This window comes from Ranitomeya imitator, chromosome 5, assembly GCF_032444005.1.
Source record: "Ranitomeya imitator isolate aRanImi1 chromosome 5, aRanImi1.pri, whole genome shotgun sequence".
Classification (NCBI taxonomy): domain Eukaryota; kingdom Metazoa; phylum Chordata; class Amphibia; order Anura; family Dendrobatidae; genus Ranitomeya; species Ranitomeya imitator.
In genome coordinates, this window is record NC_091286.1 from 98,081,264 (window position 1) to 98,102,855 (window position 21,592).

Sequence of the window (21,592 nt, forward strand, 5' to 3'; positions counted from 1 at the left end):
AAACATCACTGCTCTAGAGGAGATCTGCATGGAGGAATGGGCCAACATACCAACAACAGTGTGTGGCAACCTTGTGAAGACTTAAAGAAAACGTTTGACCTCTGTCATTGCCAACAAAGGATATATTACAAAGTATTGAGATGAAATTTTGTTTCTCACCAAATACTTATTTTCCACCATAATATGCAAATAAATTGTTAAAAAAACAGACAATGTGATTTTCTGGATTTTTTTTTCTCAGTTTGTCTCCCATAGTTGAGGTCTACCTATGATGTAAATTACAGATGCCTCTCATCTTTTTAAGTGGTGGAACTTGCACTATTGCTGACTGACTAAATACTTTTTTGCCCCACTGTATATATATATTTCACGTCTTCTTACATACAGCTTGATTGTACTCACCATGTATTGATGACATTTATATATGCATGTGTAGTATTGCCCTTTATTGGGTTTTCCTAATCCATTACATAGCCTTTGCAGAATTCCTGGATTTTCAAGGCTAGGGAACTGTATGCCCCTGTGATCTCCAATAGTGTTTTCATATATGAAGTCTCCCATGATATGTTGAGGAATCATTGCTACTGCTCTTATTTTTTTTCAGGTGCAATGCAAGTATTAAATAGAAAAATGATAAAGGGATGACAACCCATGACCTGGCCCTGAAGAGCGGAAATTACCAAGTCTCCTCACTTTTTGCGTCCAAGTTGGGGCAAGGCATGTTGGACATGTTCACCAAGCCAAAAAACATCAGTCTGGAAGTGTTCTGATCAGAGATTTTAAATGACAAACCCGTATACTCTTTTTCTAATCATGGTTATTTAATCCAGAAATGAGCTGCCTGGATTCCATTTGATATGCATTTGGTGGCTTTCTATTCTGAATGTGTGTAATGTGCTCTTACCTTGCTGCTGTGTGGGCTCCTAACTAATTCTTTGCTGGGAAAAGAGCTTGTGTCTTTAGAAGAACACCCCTCGAGTAAGAGGAGCTGCCAGGCACCGATGTGGAACGGGTCACTTCCTCTTACATCTTGGTCAACACATGCCTCACTGACCATTTGAAACTAATACATGAATCTTTATATCTTATGACTTTTCTACCCAATTTCCTTACTGGCTGCACTTCTCGTTAATTTAAAGAAAGAAGTCTCTAAACATAAAGGCCCAAATTCATCAAGAATGGTGTTTTATATGCCAGTAAAGAGTGGGCTGGAGTGGAGTGTCTGCCTTCTAATGAATTCGGTGCATCTTTCAACTGCCGTGCGCCACCACAAGGAACGTATATTTCTGATGTAATTTATGCCACTTTTGTGACATTAATTATAAGGAATTTGTTATCTGCCCTCAATCAGGTTCCCTCCAGGTAAAGATCTGACCACTTTTGAAAAAGTTGTTGAAGCTAGCCAAGATAGGCAGAAAACCACAAAAGTCAGTATTATTTTGTGTAACTAGGCAATCCCTGCATGTGTTGCGTCTGTCGATAAGCCGCAATACATGCAGCCGAGGGACTCGCACATATTTTTCGAGCACGCCAAAGTCACTCAGTGACACCTTATCCGAACACGTTCACTCATCACTAGCTTCTACCTATACACGCGTATAGGGAGAGAACTGTTATTCATTGGCAGCAGGTGGAGAGGCCGCCGGGGACCCAGCCATGCTGGAGATTAGTTGGACAGGTCCATGTCGGCTTCTCCCCACCAACTGGCACCAGCTTTTAAAGTATGTTCTTCTCTCAAAGGCCGCAACATTTCAGAGTCGAACATATATGGCTGAGATTACAAAGTCAGTGCCTGATTCATGGGCAGCATGTATCAACTGTCAGGTTCTCCTTAAAGTGAACCTGTCAGCAGGATTTTGCCAAGTAACCCACAGGCACTGTCAGGTTGGCAGTGCTAAATTGATTAAAATGATACCTGGGGTGAAGAAATCCGTCTTGTGGTTCTTGTGTAATCCGTGTTAGAAGTTTTCAGTTAATGATATGCCCGTGTTCCGGGGCAGGACTGTGGGTACCGTCCTGCTCTAAGCCACAGAAATCAAGAAGAGACTTGCTCACCGGTAGCCCCGAAGCACAAACATGTTCCTCATCATAGACAAGTCAGACAAGATAAGACTGATTAACACTGATTACACAAGAACCACAAGACAAATTTCTTCACCCAAGCTATCATGTTAATCAGTATAATGGCCCCAACCTGACAGTGTTTATAGTTTATGGAGCAAAATCCTGCTGACGGGATCATTTTAAATGCAAAGCATGACTTTTTTAATATACTTTAAAAATCTATGTCAGAACTGCTGATCCCTGGCCATATACATAGTAACATAGTTAGTAAGGCCGAAAAAAGACATTTGTCCATCCAGTTCAGCCTATATTCCATCATAATAAATCCCCAGATCTACGTCCTTCTACAGAACCTAATAAGTGTATGATACAATATTGTTCTGCTCCAGGAAGACATCCAGGCCTCTCTTGAACCCCTCGACTGAGTTCGCCATCACCAACTCCTCAGGCAAGCAATTCCAGATTCTCACTGCCCTAACAGTAAAGAATCCTCTTCTATGTTGGTGGAAAAACCTTCTCTCCTCCAGACGCAAAGAATGCCCCCTTGTGCCCGTCACCTTCCTTGGTATAAACAGATCCTCAGCGAGATATTTGTATTGTCCCCTTATATACTTAACATGGTTATTAGATCGCCCCTCAGTCGTCTTTTTTCTAGACTAAATAATCCTAATTTCGCTAATCTATCTGGGTATTGTAGATCTCCCATCCCCTTTATTAATTTTGTTGCCCTCCTTTGTACTCTCTCTAGTTCCATTATATCCTTCCTGAGCACCGGTGCCCAAAACTGGACACAGTACTCCATGTGCGGTCTAACTAGGGATTTGTACAGAGGCAGTATAATGCTCTCATCATGTGTATCCAGACCTCTTTTAATGCACCCCATGATCTTGTTTGCCTTGGCAGCTGCTGCCTGGCGCTGGCTGCTCCAGGTAAGTTTATCATTAACTAGGATCCCCAAGTCCTTCTCTCTGTCAGATTTACCCAGTGGTTTCCCATTCAGTGTGTAATGGTGATATTGATTCCCTCTTCCCATGTGTATAACCTTACATTTATCATTGTTAAACCTCATCTGCCACCTTTCAGCCCAAGTTTCCAACTTATCCAGATCCATCTGTAGCAGAATACTATCTTCTCTTGTATTAACTGCTTTACATAGTTTTGTATCATCTGCAAATATCGATATTTTACTGTGTAAACCTTCTACCAGATCATTAATGAATATGTTGAAGAGAATAGGTCCCAATACCGACCCCTGCGGTACCCCACTGGTCACAGCGACCCAGTTAGAGACTATACCATTTATAACCACCCTCTGCTTTCTATCACTAAGCCAGTTACTAACCCATTTACACACATTTTCCCCCAGACCAAGCATTCTCATTTTGTGTACCAACCTCTTGTGCGGCACGGTATCAAACGCTTTGGAAAAATCGAGATATACCACGTCCAATGACTCACCGTGGTCCAGCCTATAGCTTACCTCTTCATAAAAACTGATTAGATTGGTTTGACAGGAGCGATTTCTCATAAACCCATGCTGATATGGAGTTAAACAGTTATTCTCATTGAGATAATCCAGAATAACATCCCTCAGAAACCCTTCAAATATTTTACCAACAATAGAGGTTAGACTTACTGGCCTATAATTTCCAGGTTCACTTTTAGAGCCCTTTTTGAATATTGGCACCACATTTGCTATGCGCCAGTCCTGCGGAACAGACCCCGTCGCTATAGAGTCCCTAAAAATAAGAAATAATGGTTTATCTATTACATTACTTAGTTCTCTTAGTACTCGTGGGTGTATGCCATCCGGACCCGGAGATTTATCTATTTTAATCTTATTTAGCCGGTTTCGCACCTCTTCTTGGGTTAGATTGGTGACCCTTAATACACTTACACTCCTGTGTGATAAAGCATCATCCATATCACTATGTTGGACATGTAGCATTGCATGATTATCCGGCCTGCTCAAGTGACAGTCATCACACAGAAGTGGAAACAGATGTGACAGGGCACAGAAACAGCAGAAGTGGGAGAACAAATAGGCATTCTAGGTAGATTCCCACTATGAGATTTTGGGGAGTTTTTGATGCGGAGTATTTTCCAAAAAATGCAAGTAACCCATTTTACGTAATGGGTGAAGAAATGGTGCAGAAAATCTGCAACATGAAAAACTCACCAAAAGCTCATTGTGGGAACATAGCCTTCAAGATAATAGTTATTTCGAGCAATTTTGAATTGTAGAATAAATGGAAAATCCAATAAAATTAAAGCAATTTCGAATTGTCTCTTCAGAGAGGAAGAGGACTAGAACTCTAGTGCCACCTATTGGAAGTAGCAATCCTAACAGTCAATGTTGACCCTTTAACGAGCCTTGTCACATGACTTGGGATAAAAGCCAAACCAGATGTCAATTTGCAGACACTGTGTTTCGGGGTTCTGCCCCTCGTCAGTGCAAAGGTGGAGATCTGGTTTGAAGCAATTTCAACATTTTAGCAATAAAACCCACACTAATGGGCTCTTCAGCCCCTTTAAAGCTGTAGATTGGGTCTCAGTAGCCAATTCATGATTTTGTTAAATTTTTATTATACTTATCTATACAAATACTTGTGCCATCCTCTTATAGGACCACACAACTGCACAATCTGCACCTTTTCTCCATGTGCTGCCTTCACAAGTCATCATCTTCCCCCATTGAAGCATTGAATACCTTTGTTATATGTCTAAAATCGGAGGTATAATAAGGGCACAAAGCAATGTGATCCCTATTATAGATCAGTACTAAATGGCTGCCGAATCCATGCCACCTTTTCATACATCCACACAAGACAAAAACAACGTTTAGGGACATCGCAATTCTGTATTTTTTTATACTTTGACCCATTTCTGGAGGATGCACAAAACACAATGAACCACAAAAGCAGAACAATGTACAAAAGTAAACAAATTCATTTATTAATTTTGAAGTCCTCAAATGAGAGGACATTTCATCAGCATCTACAATGAATGTGTCTGTAGTAACATGAAAGATCCTGAAAGTGGCTCCCATTAGATAGACGATAGTAGCCAGGATGATGGTAGCCCACCATGGCCTAGACCACCGGCCAGAATGGAGGGATGGTCTCACATGTGCGCTGTTGCTTCATTGTGTCTCTAAGTGACAGACTGAGATCTTCAGAAGTCCCATAGACATTGAATCAAGCATCAGACCCAAGACCGGCGTCCATGTAATTAGTGGTAGTCTCATCAGACAGAACCCCCACTAGTCTAGCCATCATCGCCCTTCCAGTGGACAGATGATCACTTGTAGAAACACTTTAGGTTGGACACAATGGACACTTGACCCAAGCACTTGAATTGAAATGAATAAGCCTCAGTTGACTGTCATATTATTCTTGAGGTTTATGGATAATCCAAAGTAAAATCCCACATATGTGGCAACATAAAAATGACCGATCACACAATATTCTGCACATCTGTACTAAGTTGGCTTTAAATGTAATCTGGGCTGGGGGCTGAATAAAATTTTTTAAAACATTAATCAACCACAAAAATGCAGCATGGTATTGAAGCCCACAGGACTAAAAGCAGAAGACTGAACCCTTAAACCACTGGCTAATAAGCCAGGACACGTCTGGTGGGACGTCTCTTCCCCTGGACTAGTCCTGGCCTGGGTGCTGTAATGATGACACCTTTTTGGCATCATCTTCACTGTTCCCACGTTTCTCTTGAGCAGATGCACAATGTCCAGCACTGATGTTATAACGAGGGACAGTGAAGATGATGTCAATAAAGCCAAGAGGGCGTGACTATATCACCCGAGGCTGGGACTGGTCTAGGAGAATAGACACCAGACATCACCCGAGGCTGGGACTGGTCTAGGAGAATAGACACCCTACATCACCCGTGGTCTTATTTACAACCAAATCATTACCTGTAAATGTAAATTGGCTAATAATAGTCATAAATATATACAGGTGTGTGGCCCCAACTTCAACCGTTCTCAAACTATTTGAATATGTGCACACGTAGGAAAAGAGGTGCAGACTTTTCTGCACAAAATCCGCATCTCCTGGCAGAATCCGCAGCCGCGGATTTGCCACGGTTTTTATGCGGAATTGATGCGGATTTTGTGCGGATTTTCAGCGGTTTTTGCCACTGCGGAATTTTAACATGGAGGGGTGCAGAAACGCTGCAGATCCGCACAAAAGAAGTGACATGCACTTCTTTGAAATCCGCAGCAGTTCCGCACTGATTTTTCTGCACAGGTTGTTTTTTTTCCCATAGAATAACATTATACTGTACATCACAGTGCGGATCTGCAGCGTTTCTGCGCGAAAAAATACACTGTGGATCCGCAGCAAATCCGCATCGTGTGCACATAGTATGGTGGTGTACAGATGATCATCAGCCTATATTCTGCAACTTCAGATTTGCAGAGGGGACTCGAACATATTTTTCCAAGCACGCTGAAGACACTCATAGCACAAGAGCATGCTCAGATAACACCTTATCCCAACACATTCGCTCATCACTATTGCCAACATTTTATGTTGGGAAAAAAAATAAATGTGGCTGCAGGAACGGCCTCTCCAGTGTAAGGCAGGGTGACGCCAGCTCCATAATTTTACCATATAGTTCATGGGATGTGTAGCTTGTGAGTTTGGATCAGGTTTAGCATAGGGAGGAACATGCAATGTTAGCTTAGAAATAAGATTTTTTTCTTGCATTACTTAACAAAACTGGTTTCTAAGTGAATTGTTCTGCGGGTCAATAATAACTCTGATGTACACATATCAGACCCTGAAGGAATATATCTGAGAATAACTGCGGTCCACGTGAGAAATCCTAGCGAGAGCAAAGCTGTACCTGTACGGGTATGTTCACTCAGTGTTAATATATGGGTTTTTTCTGCCCAAAAAAAAATCATCTTTTTTTGTATAGGTTTTTGCAGTTTTTTCAATTGCATTTTTTCTCCTTCAGTTGATTCAATTGTCCATTTTGGAGCCATTTTACTTCCCCACTGAAATGATTAGGAAGCTTATTGAAGTGTTTTTTTGTGTGGATTTGGAGAAGATTCTACTCCAAACTCTAGATAAAAACTGAGAATTTACCCTAATACCAAAATCAGTTTTTTCCAAGGGATTTGTTACGCAGGCCTTGAGGCCAATACTAGTTCAAAAATGTCCTGAAGAATTTTGGTTGGTAAAAAGCAGAAAACCAAATCTGTCCCGGTCGTCCATGCGATCACCTTCTTAGCCGCAGTGAGAAGGCGTGCTTACATTCCTTACTGTCTATTGGGAAGTACTTGTCGTAAAAATCTAAGACGTATTCTTCAGTCTTGAATCCAAACTTCTGGTACAGCAGCATTGCCGGATTGTTGGCGGACACATGGAGGGTCACATCTTTGCCCATGCAGGTCTGTCGGGAAGGAAAATAAAATGTAAGCGGCTTAGATTTTAGATGCAGAAGACAACGGAGCGGTGAGAGAATTAAAATAGAACCTTTATTTCATTAAAAACAAATAAATAGGAACAGATCAAAGAACAGTAGAATCAACAGCTACATGAGAAATCTAAATAACCCTACCGCACCCGAAGATACTGGAAAATATCCAGGCGGGTAGGCATACGAGCAGAACGCATACAACGGGTCCTGGACTATTATACCCTGGAAATACCCGAACTCATCCTGTGTGTCTGGATCCCTAACCTCACACTGCTGCCCCTAAGTGACCCTACACCATACTGCTTTTCCTACACAAGAGGGGCTAAAACGTTATCTGTACACCCTGCCAGTGCTTGTAATGGAGTATATAGGACTAGCCCAGTGTTACTTCAGAGAACTAGCACCGCCCCTATGACTCTTTACCGAAAATGTGACTATAGCGTGAACAGGGCATAATATATGGAAATGGATTTTGAGAAAAAGTGCCCATGTTGTCTTGAAGAATCAGAGTTCACTTCTCACTTCTACAGCTATGTCTGAAATGGTCTTGTGGCCACTTCTTCTTTGAGAGAGGTTTAATACTGTGTATACCTGAACAGGAGCCAGTAGGGGTTACACGGGGAGGCACCCACCCCGATACGCATTTCGGTGTCTTCCTTTGTCAGGTGGTGGGCGAAATACGAGTTGGGGTGGGTGCAGGTTTCCCCTTCTGGTACTTCCGATAAAAATTACAGACCTCTCCATTCTTTGTAGGTGGGAAAACTTGCAAAATCGGCCGTGTATCAAATACTTATTTTCCCCACTGTCCATAAAGATTTGTTGTGCCAAATTTACAGTGGATTGTTGCCAATTTGTGAACTGATGAACAGAATACGAAGGGTTTATTGGTTACCTGAATAAGGTGGTAGATCATAAATGTTGCTATGCCAGCTCGCCTCCATTCCGGATGGACAAACAGAAAAGAAATATAGGCCTCATTGTATTTGACATCGGGCACCATGAAACCGAAGGCAATAATAACCTTTTTGTAAAGGACCACCACACTGAAATCCGGGTACTGCAAACACTCCGACACATCAATACCTAAAACACAGGAAGGCGACACCTCACCATTCTGATTAATGAGTAACTGGCAGTTTATACAACATTTTTTATGTCATAGTGATATGTCAAAAATGTGATGACCGGATGTTTGGGCCCTGATACCCCCATGTGATCACTGGGTGAAGGGGCAGAAGGGCTGAGCAGAAGTCATCAGAAACAAATAGGTACAGAGCCCTTTCGCGTTAGCGATTATTCCCAGCATCTGGATCTTTGATAAACTGCTGACATGCCATTGTAACAAGACAAAAGTTTAGGAGAAGGTCAGGTACGCTTTAGGTCATGTTCACACCTTGCGGAAAATGTCTGCTTCAGATTTGGTCGCAATCGGTGTTACCTGTGGATTTCATTGTGTATCTGGTAGTGGATTTCACCCTACGCCGGTTCAAAGACTTGTATGGGGTGAAATCTGCTATGAAAGTAAGTGAACCTATCTGCAGCATGCTCTCAATGTCGGGCAGATTTTTTCCATAAAGTATAAATTTGGTTGTGAAAACCCATTCACTCGCACTGTACTGTAAATTGCTGCAAATTTGCGATGCAAGTCTTAAAGAGTTAACGTAGCCTTAAAGGGGTATTCCCATCTCCAAGATCCTATCCCAATATGTAGAAGGTGTAATAATAATATTAGCAAATAACTCCAATTAGAAGTGTAGTATAGTTCTTCTGATTCACTATGTTGCTTACCACGTGGATGTCTAAGCTACAATTACCTGCACTTACTATACTACGATTCTAGTTGGAGGCATTTGCTATTATTATTACTATTACACCTACTACATATTGGGATAGGGTTTTGGAAATAGGAATACCCCTCCAAGGGTTTGTGTAATAAGACCCCAACAATTGATTTATAGACCCCTGAGCAGTGCACAGATCAGGAGACAGGAGCGCACAGCTCGGCTTCTATATTGCAAGTGAAAAAGTGAAAATGACCAATGCAAACCATGAGCAGACTTTGAGCCAGCAGGGGATACTAGGTAATTTGAGCTCAGAAGTCGTAAGAAATGGAAATGCAATTTTGTAAGTTTTAAGAACATGAGTATCAGAATAAATATGTCACATTGCTTCCTTACCTGGCCAGAAAAACTCATGGCATATGGAGTTTATTGTGGGGACGTGGCCTGGACGGACATAGCTATAGTCAATGGGGGACTGTGGTTCTGCTTCCCAGCTGGGGTTATTTCTGTGAGCATAAGCACTGATTTCGGCCAAAAGCTGCAGTCTGCACGGTCTGGTCTCATAGTCACGTCTGACAGAAAAATATATATAAAACAAAACATAAAAAGATTAAAAACTAGAATACTCGTCCCTTCAAAAAAACTTTGTACTGCCCAGACACTAAGCATATTTGTACCTCTGTATGACTGCGCTCTCACTATGGCACGGTTTACAGTCTATAGCCAAAGGTTTGTGAAGGAGTGTAAAAAATACAACTATTTCTTCCAAAAAATAGCACCCCTGCTGTCCATGGGACCTGTTTGGTATTGTCACTCATAGCTATTTAAAGGGAAACGGTCATCGAAAAATGACCTATACATGTATGCAGGTTATAGTATTACATGTATTTAAGAAAAATGCTATTTTTTTCCTATCATAATCTGTATTAAATAAAACAAAATGAGAAATCTTGCAATTATTTTACTGACCACTGGGACAATTCTAGACTCCTACTTTCTGTCCTTCAAGGAACAGTTTACAGCAGTTTCCTCATCAGCAGAGGCAGGATTACGACCGGTCACACCTATATACACTGATAACACAGGATCCACTAATCATAACAGGTTATGTCCCAGCTTTCCTTGCCCCCTCCCTGCACAATGACATTTGCACCCGCTCAATAGATGCTTCATTACAAAAGACAGCGTAGGAGTCAGTCTATTGCTATTAATGTACATGTGGATTTCCTGTAAGAAGCAAGTTAAGGTACCTTCACACTGAACAACTTAACAACGATATCGCTAGCGATCCGTGACGTTGCAGCGTCCTGGCTAGCGATATTGTTGTGTTTGACAGGCAGCAGCGATCAGGATCCTGCTGTGACATCGCTGGTCGGAGCAGAAAGGCCAGAACTTTATTTCGTCGCTGGATCTCCCGCAGACATCGCTGAATCGGCGATGTCTTCACTGGTAACCAGGGTAAACATCGGGTTACTAAGCGCAGGGCCGCGCTTAGTAACCCGATGTTTACCCTGGTTACCAGTGTAAATGTAAAAAAAAACAAACACTACATACTTACATTCCGGTGTCTGTCGCGTCCCCCAGCGTTCTGCTTCCCTGTACTGTGTCAGCGTCGGCTGGCCGTAAAGCAGAGCACAGCAGTGACGTCACCACTCTGTTTTACGGCTGGCGCTTACACAGTACAGGGAAGCAGAACACCGGGGGACGCGACAGACACCGGAATGTAAATATGTAGTGTTTGCTTTTTTTTACATTTACACTGGTAACCAGGGTAAACATCGGGTTACTAAGCGTGGCCCTGCGCTTAGTAACCCAATGTTTACCCTGGTTACCCGGGGACTTCGGCATCGTTGGTCGCTGGAGAGCTGTCTGTGTGACAGCTCTCCAGCGACCACACAGCAACGCTGCAGCGACGGCATTGTTGTCTAGATCGCTGCAGCGTCGCTAAATGTGACGGTACCTTTAGAGTCTAAAAAAGCCCCAGTTGCCAGGATGAAAATTAGAAGACTTCCAATTTTTAACACAGATCGTGATATGGACAAAAAAAAAAAAAAAAGACAATTTTTCAAAAATAAGTGTAACACAAAAACAAAATTCAAATGGAATCCATCAGCAGGGTTCTGAAATACAGTTTTCAGCTATGTGACATAATAATAATTTTTATTTATATAGCGCCAACATATTCCGCAGCACTTTACAATTAAGCGGGGACATGTACAGACAATAAATTCAGTACAAGTTAAGACAATTTAAATAGTGACATTAGGAGTGAGGTCCCTGCTCGCAAGCTTACAATCTACAAGGAAATGGGGGGACACAATATCTGAAAAGTGCTTGTTATTTCAGGTCTGGCAATTATAATAAATAGGGATTTTCATATAAAGCTGCATGATCCGGTCATCAGCTCGTGTGTTTAAGTGCAATAGTCAAGTATCAAGTGCAGTTATGTGTATGGAGGGTGTGGAGGCAGATGAATAGTAGGGTGCAGATTCACATGCAGATAATATTTGGAAGGAGGGAACAGGACAGAGTTAGTTGACTGAGTAGTTGATGTGGTAGGCTTGTTTGAAGAGATAGGTTTTCAAAGCGCGCTTGAATAGGTCGGGGCTAGGTATCAGTCTGATCGTCTGTGGAAGTGCATTCCAGAGACCTGGCGCAGCACGAGAGAAGTCTTGGAGACGGAGGTGCGAGGTTCGGATTACGGGGGATGTTAGTCTTAGGTCATTTGTAGAGCGGAGGGCATGTGTAGGGCGATTTACGGAGATGAGAGAGGAGATATAAGGAGGTGCAGAACTGTGGAGAGCTTTGTGGGTGAGAGAGATGAGTTTATACTGGACCCTGTAGCGAATGGGTAGCCAGTGTAATGACTGGCACAAGATGGAGGCATCGGTGAAGTGGCTGGACAGAAATATGATCCTGGCTGCCGCATTCAAGATGGGAGGGGAGAAAGTTTGGAAAGAGGGAGACCGATCAGAAGAGAATTGCAATAGTCCAGACGGGAATGAATGAGAGCGACAGTAAGAGTCTTAGCAGTTTCAAAGGTGAGAAAAGGTCGGATTCTGGAGATGTTTTTAAGATGCAGGTGACAGGAGCGAGTGAGTGATCGGATATAGGGAGTAAAGGAAAGTTCGGTGTCGAATATGACCCCAAGACAGCGGGCATGCTGCTTGGAAGTTATGGTTGAACCCTCCAGGGTAATTTCGATGTTTGGTAGAGTGAGGTTAGTAGAAGGGAGAAACACAAGTAGTTCAGTTTTGGAGAGATTTAGTTTCAGATAGAGGGAGGACATGATGTTAGAGACAGCAGACAGACAATCCTTGGTATTCTGAATTAGGGTAGGGGTGATGTCGGAGGAAGAAGTGTATAATTGGATGTCGTCAGCATAGAGATGGTACTGGAACCCAAATCTGCTGATTGTTTGTCCAATAGGGGCAGTGTATAGAGAGAAAAGGAGGGGGCCCAGAACTGAGCCCTGCGGAATCCCGATAGTAAGGGGACGAGGAGAGGAAGAGGAGCCAGCAAGAGATACAGTGAAGGAGCGGTCAGAGGAGAACCAGGAGAGGGCTGGGTCCTTGAGGCCTATGGAGCAGAGCATAGTGAGGAGGAGCTGGTGATCCACAGTATCAAATGCGGCAGAGAGATCCAGGAGAATCAGCAGAGAGCAATGACCTTTGGATTTAGCTGTTATTAGATCATTAGAGACTTTAGTGAGGGCAGTTTCAGTGGAGTGTAAAGAGCGGAAACCAGATTGTAAGGGGTCAAGAAGAGAGTTATCCGAGAGATAGCGGATTAGACGGGAGTGGACCAAGCGTTCCAGGAGTTTAGAGATGAAGGAAAGGTTAGAGACAGGTCTGTAGTTAGCCGTGCAGTTTTGGTCCAGGGATGGCTTTTTAAGTAAAGGGGTAATGATGGCATGTTTAAATGAGGAGGGAAAGATGCCTGAAGAAAGAGAGAGGTTAAATATTTTAGTCAGGTGAGTGGTGACCACTGGTGAGAGAGACTGCAGGAGAGGTGAAGGAATGGGGTCACTGTTGCAGGTTGTAGGCCGAGCAGAAGTGAGGAGCTTGGAAACTTCTTCTGAAACAGGTTCAAAGATGTCTAATGAGCTTGAGGTGCGGCAGGGAAGGGGATCCAGGCACTGAGGAGATTGGGCTGAGATATCCTGATGGATGTGGTTGATTTGTTCTGAGAAATAAGTGGCCAGATCCTCACCACTGAGATTGGAGATGGGGGCCTGTACTTTAGGTTTCAGGAGGGAGTTTAAGGTTTCAAAAAGTCGTTTTGGGTTGTTGGATAGTGAGGTGATGAGGGTGGTGAAGTAGGACTGTTCGGCCAGATGAAGGGCAGAGTTATAGGTTTTGAGCATGAACTTATAGTGGATGAAGTCTTCTGCTAAGAGAGATTTTCTCCACTGCCGCTCTGCACACCTTGAGCAACGCTGAAGAAAGCCAGGGCTGCCGTTGTCTGTGTTGGGTCTTTCTGCGTGTAGAAGGTGCTGCTTCATCTAGGGCATTCTTCAGTGTATTATTGAAGGCGACAGTGCAAGTCTGGACAGGAGAGGGAGGAGATGGGGGCTAAAGATGTGTGGAGGTTGTCCACAAGCTGCTGGGTATTAATGGTACGTGTATTCCGATAAGTGTGGTAAGTGGGGGTGTCCTGGGTGAGGAGACAATTCTTGACAGAGAAGGAAAGAAGGTTGTGGTCCGAGAGCGGGAGAGTGGAGTTAGTAAAGTCGTGCAGCGCTCCGGGAGCAGGTCCAGAGCATTCCCGTCCTCATGCGTAGGAGAATTAGTAAACTGTGAGAGGTGACATTTACTAAGATGGTGCTGTTTACTTACAATGAAGGTTTCATCACCAGGACATTATTACTGCTCAAACTAGCTGCCTACTGCTATAGTTGTAGTTAAGAATAAAAAAAAAACTCCCCTTTTTCCTACTTACAGTTGTCAACTATTATTTTACTATTTTACATGGACAGAATGATTCAACACAAGGACTCAAACAACCAGAAAGGGCAATGGTAACGTCACTGCTTGTCGTAAACACACCTTTAATGGCCTTATCTGGAAACATACCGAGCATTCTGTGCATTATTAAGAATAAGGAAAGATAGATATAGAACAAAAGCAACAAGGAAACAAAAGCTCCCTAGATTGTAAAGACACAATCAAAACGTTAGTGTGCTAAAACATACAAAGCTCATGGGCCAAGGAACATGTAGTACCATGCAGAGTTTTGTTTTTTTAATGTAGTGGAATATATGAAGTATCCTATCATTTTCTACAAACCAAACTTATGCTAAATGTAGAATACAATAAAAAAAAAAATTTGTGCAGGAATTTGTGTGCGCCATACTGAAATGGTGAGGCAGCAATCTGACCTGTTTGTTCCCATCAGCCTTTTTCATCCCTTCTCAGGGAGCCGAGCAGAGATGTACACGGGCTCACATGTACTCTATAACCTTTATACCACAAACCCGCCTTTATCAGGAGAGGCTGAATACTAGCTGTATCGGCACTGACCTTAAATAAGCTTTCCAGCTAGATACAAACTGTAGTACGTGTGTTTACAGCTTAAATTGAAGCAATTGGACCAAGATATGAAGTTATCGTTTACTTATCGATAGATCGGAGATGCGATAAATTGCCGATCACTGGGCATCCACCATTGGGACCCCACTGCTCCCGAAAACAGGGCTTTGCAGAGCTGCCATCTGAAAAGAGTGGCTGATGGGCAGGTGCACCACCGCTCCATTCACGGTCTATGGGATTGCCAGACACAGGAGCGCTGTGCTTGGATAATCGCCAGTAGTCCCATAGGCAATAAATTGAGCAGTGGTGCGTGTTCCAGACGGGGTGATACTAACAGGAGCTTTTCTTCTTCCTCCTTAGTTAGTAGGTATTTTTCACTTAACAATACTATAACCTTGACCTTATCAGACAAGTCTAACTTTTCACTAACGTAGAAATCAATTTCTGTTGGAAAATGTTTTTTAATTCTGATCTGTAAAGCAACTACAAACCCTTACCTTATGAATGGCTTCAGAATGCGAGCAGTGTAGGGACTGACTATGCTGAGGTCGGCATCTTTATCTTCCGCTGCTCCTAGCCGATACAAGAAACGCATCGCGGAGTGACAGACACCTTTGGTTGTGGGCACTGCAGTCTATCAGAAACAAAAAAGAAGTGGAAATTGACAAGGCAGGAGATGATCTGACTAAGAAAACAGGGGTGCTGGTAGTCAATCATCAGGCACACCGAAAATACTTGGCAAGATAGCGATGCCTACGCTGATCTCAATAGTATCACGCTGTAGCTTAGCGGCACAAACACCGCAGCATCTTCTGCTGGATCCCAACCTGCTCCGTCAAAGCTCGGCATTCACAAAGCAGTCTGCAAGATGTTCGAACAAGTAATAATTAAGTCCCTGTTCTACTCTGGTTCCCCTCTAACTTCCCATTTGAACACATTCACTTATTCTTAGCGTTCAGTCTCTCAAAAACAAAGTTTTCTCCCAAAACAGACTCGTACACAAGCATCTTCTCACCTGATATCTGTCCAAGATTCGCAGGTCCTTGCTTGTCGTCCTGTACACCGGCCCTGTGGGTACCAGACGAGACACCGAGCCTTCCCTTGCTCCATAAACCCCTCCGACAAGCATAAGAGCGGCGTTCAATGCCTGATCCAAGTCAAAGAGGGGCAAACCTCTTTCTCGCTTAGCTTTACGGACAAGCAGCTTCTGCCTCAGCCTCCGCGCTTCTGGAGTCGCGGCTACAGCATTGGGACAGGCCTCCAGACGTTTTAGGAGCAGTTTTTCCTTATAAAGGCTGATTGCGTGGTACTGAGGAGTTTTGCTTTTATCCTTCACTATGGGTTGAGGTCGTCTCTTGTCACGAGCTCTATCCGCAGATGGGCCCTTGTGAATATCACCCTCCCCCCGGTCCAGTTTCTCCTCTTCACTTTCTATTTCTTGTTTCACATGTATAGAGGACTTGAAATTCTTTTGACACATAGGGCCTGAATGTGAGATGTTAGCAGAAGGCAAATATTCCATCCCGGGATCGATGACACCATCAGCATCCATCTCCTCATCATCTGAAATCAAATTAGAAGCAATTAATTTCCCAGTTTGCAAGAATGACTGATTAGCAACATTAGAACAAGAACCATTTGCAGGGCCACAGAGTTTACAGATGCTTTTTAGAGCGTTGGGAACAATTTCAATCAGTAAATCACTATTGACAAAAAGGCTTGTAGTACCCTAGTCCAGCAACCATGTTGGTTAGTCTGTGGCAGCCGGACCAGAGCCCTATGAATGTCCTCCTTCAGCATTCCCTGTGCCCATTTTTATTATCAGGCGATTCCGACATCATTCATGCAGCATGACACAAGCATGATGTTACACCGGGTCTGCTAATCAGACCAAAAAGGTAGGAAAAGATTCGTAAGCTTCTGGTCTGGCAGCCACAGATTAGCGACATGGCCACCGGGCCAGGGACCTGCAAATCTTTTTGAACAACTCTACTGCTCTAACTTTTTGAAGTGGTAACATGAAGATAAGAAAGGATTAATATGACAACCACAATCTATGCTATGCTGCCAAGTAGTCATGTATCTCCCTCATCGTTGACCTAAGCCACAAGTGGGGAACAAATATAGACAAAGTGTTTTTAGTTACATCATCCCATGGCTCAACACATTAAATACCAGCAATGACACAAGATTACGCCACAAATACAATAATACTGTTGCAGAGATTTTACAGGTTAAAGTAAATGTATAATTGGTCAAACGTAGGTGATATGATCCAGAAGAAGGAATCGAGTGTACCGAGATCAAATAAAACCGAGAACACAAAACGCAATCACTGATCTACAGGACAAAAGTGAAATACTGTAAAGTTTTGTATTGTGAGGTAAGCTGCCAAATATTGTTGCCAAAAGGAATAGTTTCTAAACTTAAAATATACACATATACAGTGGGTACGGAAAGTATTCAGACTCCTTTAAATTTTTCCCTCTTTGTTTCATTGCAGCCATTTGATAAATTCAAAAAAGTTCATTTTTTCACATTAATGTACACTCTGCACCCCATCTCGACTGAAAAAAAAAAAAAAAACGAATGTAGAAATTTTTGCAAATTTATAAAAAAAAAACCAAAAAAAAAAAACGAAATATCACATGGTCATAGGAATTCAAACCCTTTGCTCAGACACTCATATTTAAGTCACATGCTGTCCATTTCCTTGTGATCCTCCTTGAGATGGTTCTGCTCCTTCATTGGAGTCCAACTTGAGTTGGAAAGGCAGACACCTGTCTATATGAGACCTCACAGCTCACAGTGCATGTCAGACCAAAAGAGAATCATGATGTCAAAGGAACTGGCCAAGAAGCTCAGAGACAGAATTGTGGCAAGGCACAGATCTGGCCAATGTTAGAACAGAATTTCTGCAGTACTCAAGGTTCCTAAGAGCACAGTGGCCTCCATAATCCTTAGATGGTAGAAGTTTGAGATCACTAGAAGTCTTCCTAGACCTAGCTGTCCAGCCAAACTGAGCAATCGTGGGAGAAAAGCCTTGGTGAGAGAGGTAAAGAAGAACCCCAAGATCACTGTGGCTGAGCTCCAGCGATGCAGTAGGGAGACGGGAGAAAGTTCCACAAAGTCAACTATCACTGCAGCCCTCCACCAGTTGGGCCTTTATGGCAGAGTGGCCCAACCGAAGCCTCTCCTCAGTGCAAGACATATGAAAGCCCACATAGAGTTTGATAAAAAAAAACACATGAAGGACTTCCAGACTATGAGAAATAAGATTATCTGGTATGGTGAGATGAAGGTAGACCTTTTTGGTGATAATTCTAAGCGGTATGTGTAGAGAACACCAGGCACTTTTTTCAACACCTGCCCAATACAATCCCAACAGTGAAACATGGTGGTGGCAGCATCATGCTATGGGGGTGTTTTTCAGCTGCAGGGACAGGACGACTGGCTGCCATTGAAGGAAACATGAATGCAGCCAAGTACAGAGATATCCTAGATGAAAACCTTTTCCAGAGTGTTCTGGACCTCAGGCTTGGCCAAAGGTTCCCCTTCCAACAAGACAATGACCCTAAGCACACAGCTAAAAACAAAGGAACAGCTCTGTGACCATTCTTGACTGGCCCAGCCAGAGCCCTGACCTAAACCCAATTGAGCATCTCTTGAGAGTCCTGAAAATGGCTGTCTACCATCGTTCACCATCCCATCTAATGGAACTCGAGAGGATCTACAGGGAAGAATGTCAGAGGATCCCCCAATCCAGGTGTGAAAAACTTGTTGCATCATTCCCAAGAAGACTCATGGCTGTACTAGCTCAAAAGGTGCTTCTATTCAATACTGAGCAAAGGGTCTGAATACTTATGATCATGTGAGATTTCAGTTTTTCTTTTTTCAATAAATTTGCAAAAATTTCTACATTTGTTTTTTTTCAGTCAATATGGAGTGCAGAGTGTACATTAATGAGAAAAAAAAATGAACTATTTTGAATTTACCAAATGGCTGCAAAGAAACAAAAAGTGAAAAATTTAAAGGGGTCTGAATACTTTCCGTACCGTGTGTGTGTGCATGTGCATATATATATATATATATATATATATATATATATATATATATATATATATATATATATATATATATATATATATACTAGATTGTGGCCAGATTCCAATGCATCGGGTATTCTAGAATATGCATGTCCCCGTAGTATATGGACAATGATTCCAGAATTCGTGGCACACTGTGCCCGTCGCTGATTGGTCGAGGCAACCTTTATGACATCATCGTCGCCATGGCAACCATTATGACATCTACGTCGATACTGTGCCCGTCGCTGAATCAGAAACGTGAGATGTCTACGTCCTTTATGACATCATCGTCGCTGTGCCCGTTGCTGATTGGTCGAGGCCTGGGGGCCTCGACCAATCAGAGAGCCGGGATTTCCAGGACAGACAGACAGACAGACGGAAAAACCCTTAGACAATGATTATATATATATATATATATATATATATATATTATATATATATATATATATATACACTAAATTGTGGCCCGATTCTAACGCATCGGGTATTCTAGAATATGCATGTCCCCGTAGTATATGGACAATGATGATTCCAGAATTCGCGGCAGACTGTGCCCGTCGCTGATTGGTCGAGGCAACCTTTATGACATCATCGTCGCCGTGGCAACCATTATGACATTTATGTCGATACCGTCGCTGATTGGAGAGACGCGGGATTTCCAGGACAGACAGACGGAAAACCCTTCGACAAATATATATATATATAGATAGATAGATAGATACATAGATACATACACACACACACAGTACAGACCAAAGGTTTGGACACAACTTCTCATTTAAAGATTTTTCTGTATTTTCATGACTATAAAAAATTGTACATTCACACTGAAGGCATCAAAACTATGAATTAACACATGTGAGATTATATACGGTACTTAACAAAAAAGTGTGAAACAACTGAAAATATGTCATATTCTAGGTTCTATAAAGTAGCCACCTTTTCTTTTGATGACTGCTTTGCACACTGTTGGCATTCTCTTGACGAGCTTCAAGAGGTAGTCACCGGGAATGGTTTTTACTTCACAGGTGTGACCTGTCAGGTGTAATAAGTGGGATTTCTTGCCTTATAAATGGGGTTGGGACCGTCAGTTGTGTTGTGCAGAAGTCTGGTGGATACACAGCTGATAGTCCTTCTGAATAGACTGTTAGAATTTGTTTTATGGCAGGAAAAAAGCAGCCAAGTAAAGAAAAATGAGTGGCCATCATTACTTTAAGAAATGAAGGTCAGTCAGTATGAAAAATTGGGAACAGTTTGAAAGTGTCCCCAAGTGCAGTGGCAAAAACCATCAAGCGCTACAAAGAAACTGGCTCACATGAGGACCGCCCCAGGAAAGGAAGACCAAGAGTCACCTCTGCTTCTGAGGATAAGTTTATCCGAGTCACCAGCCTCAGAAATCGCAGCTCAGATTAGAGGCCAGGTCAATGCCACACAGAGTTCTAGCAGCAGACACATCGCTACAACAACTGTTAAGAGGAGACTTTGTGCAGCAGGCCTTCACGGTAAAATAGCTGCTAGGAAACCACTGCTAAGGACAGGCAACAAGCAGAAGAGACTTGTTTGGGCTAAAGAACACAAGGAATTGACATTAGACCAGTGGAAATCTGTGCTTTGGTCTGATGAGTCCAAATTTGAGATCTTTGGTTCCAACCACCGTGTCTTTGTGCGACGCAGAAAAGGTGAACGGATGCACTCTACATGCCTGGTTTCCACCGTGAAGCATGGAGGAGGAAATGTGATGGTGTGGGGGTGCTTTTCTGGTGACACTGTTGGGGATTTATTCAAAATTGAAGGCATACTGAACCAGCATGGCTACCACAGCATCTTGCAGCGGCATGCTATTCCATCCGGTTTGCGTTTAGTTGGACCATCATTTATTTTTCCACAGGACAATGACCCCAAACACACCTCCAGGCAGTGTAAGGGCTATTTGACCAAGAAGGAGGGTGATGAGGTGCTATGCCAGATGACCTGGCCTCCACAGTCACCAGACCTGAACCCAATTTAGATGGTTTGGGGTGAGCTGGACCGCAGAGTAAAGGCAAAAGGGCCAACAAGTGCTAAGCATCTCTGGGAACACCTTCAAGATTGTTGGAACACCATTCCCGGTGACTACCTCTTGAAGCTCATCAAGAGAATGCCAAGAGTGTGAAAAGCAGTCATCAAAGCAAAAGGTGCCTACTTTGAAGAACCTAGAATGAAAGACAATTTCAGTTGTTTCACACTTTTTTTGTAAACTATATAGTTCCACATGTGTTAATTCATAGTTTTGATGCCTACAGTGTGAATATGTAATTTTCATAGTCATGAAAATACAGAAAAATCTTTACATGAGGTGTGTCCAAACTTTTGGTCTGTACTGAATATATATATATATATATATATATATATATATATATATATATATATATATATATATATATATATATATATAGATATATAGATAGATATATAGATAGACATATAGATAGACATATAGATAGACATATAGATAGACATATAGATAGACATATAGATAGATATATAGATAGATATATAGATAGATAGATATAGATACAGTCATGGTCAAAAGTATTGACACCCCTGCAATTCTGTCAGATAATACTCAGTTTCTTCCTGAAAATGAAACACAAATTATTTGGTATTATTATCTTCATTTAATTTGTCTTAAATGAGAAAA

At 42.4% G+C, this 21,592-nt stretch overlaps 2 protein-coding genes across 3 annotated transcripts in view; one reads left to right on the forward strand and one right to left on the reverse strand.

The window, feature by feature from the left end:
- Nucleotides 1–7,170, forward strand: part of DZANK1 (double zinc ribbon and ankyrin repeat domains 1) — a 28,824-nt gene extending 21,654 nt beyond the window's left edge. The window contains 2 exon segments of the mRNA XM_069768009.1: nt 6,865–6,941; nt 7,048–7,170. Of these exon segments, the coding sequence (XP_069624110.1) occupies nt 6,865–6,941; nt 7,048–7,170 (200 nt within the window).
- The window catches only part of KAT14 (lysine acetyltransferase 14), a 39,443-nt gene continuing 22,846 nt past the window's right edge, over nt 4,996–21,592 (reverse strand). For both annotated transcript variants that reach the window (XM_069768954.1, XM_069768953.1), the window contains 5 exons: nt 15,840–16,387; nt 15,322–15,458; nt 9,690–9,865; nt 8,405–8,595; nt 4,996–7,485 (listed from right to left, as the gene is read on the reverse strand). In XM_069768954.1, coding sequence (XP_069625055.1) covers nt 7,312–7,485; nt 8,405–8,595; nt 9,690–9,865; nt 15,322–15,458; nt 15,840–16,387 — 1,226 coding nt within the window. In that variant the 3' untranslated portion in view covers nt 4,996–7,311. The remainder of the gene's footprint in view (nt 7,486–8,404; nt 8,596–9,689; nt 9,866–15,321; nt 15,459–15,839; nt 16,388–21,592) is intronic.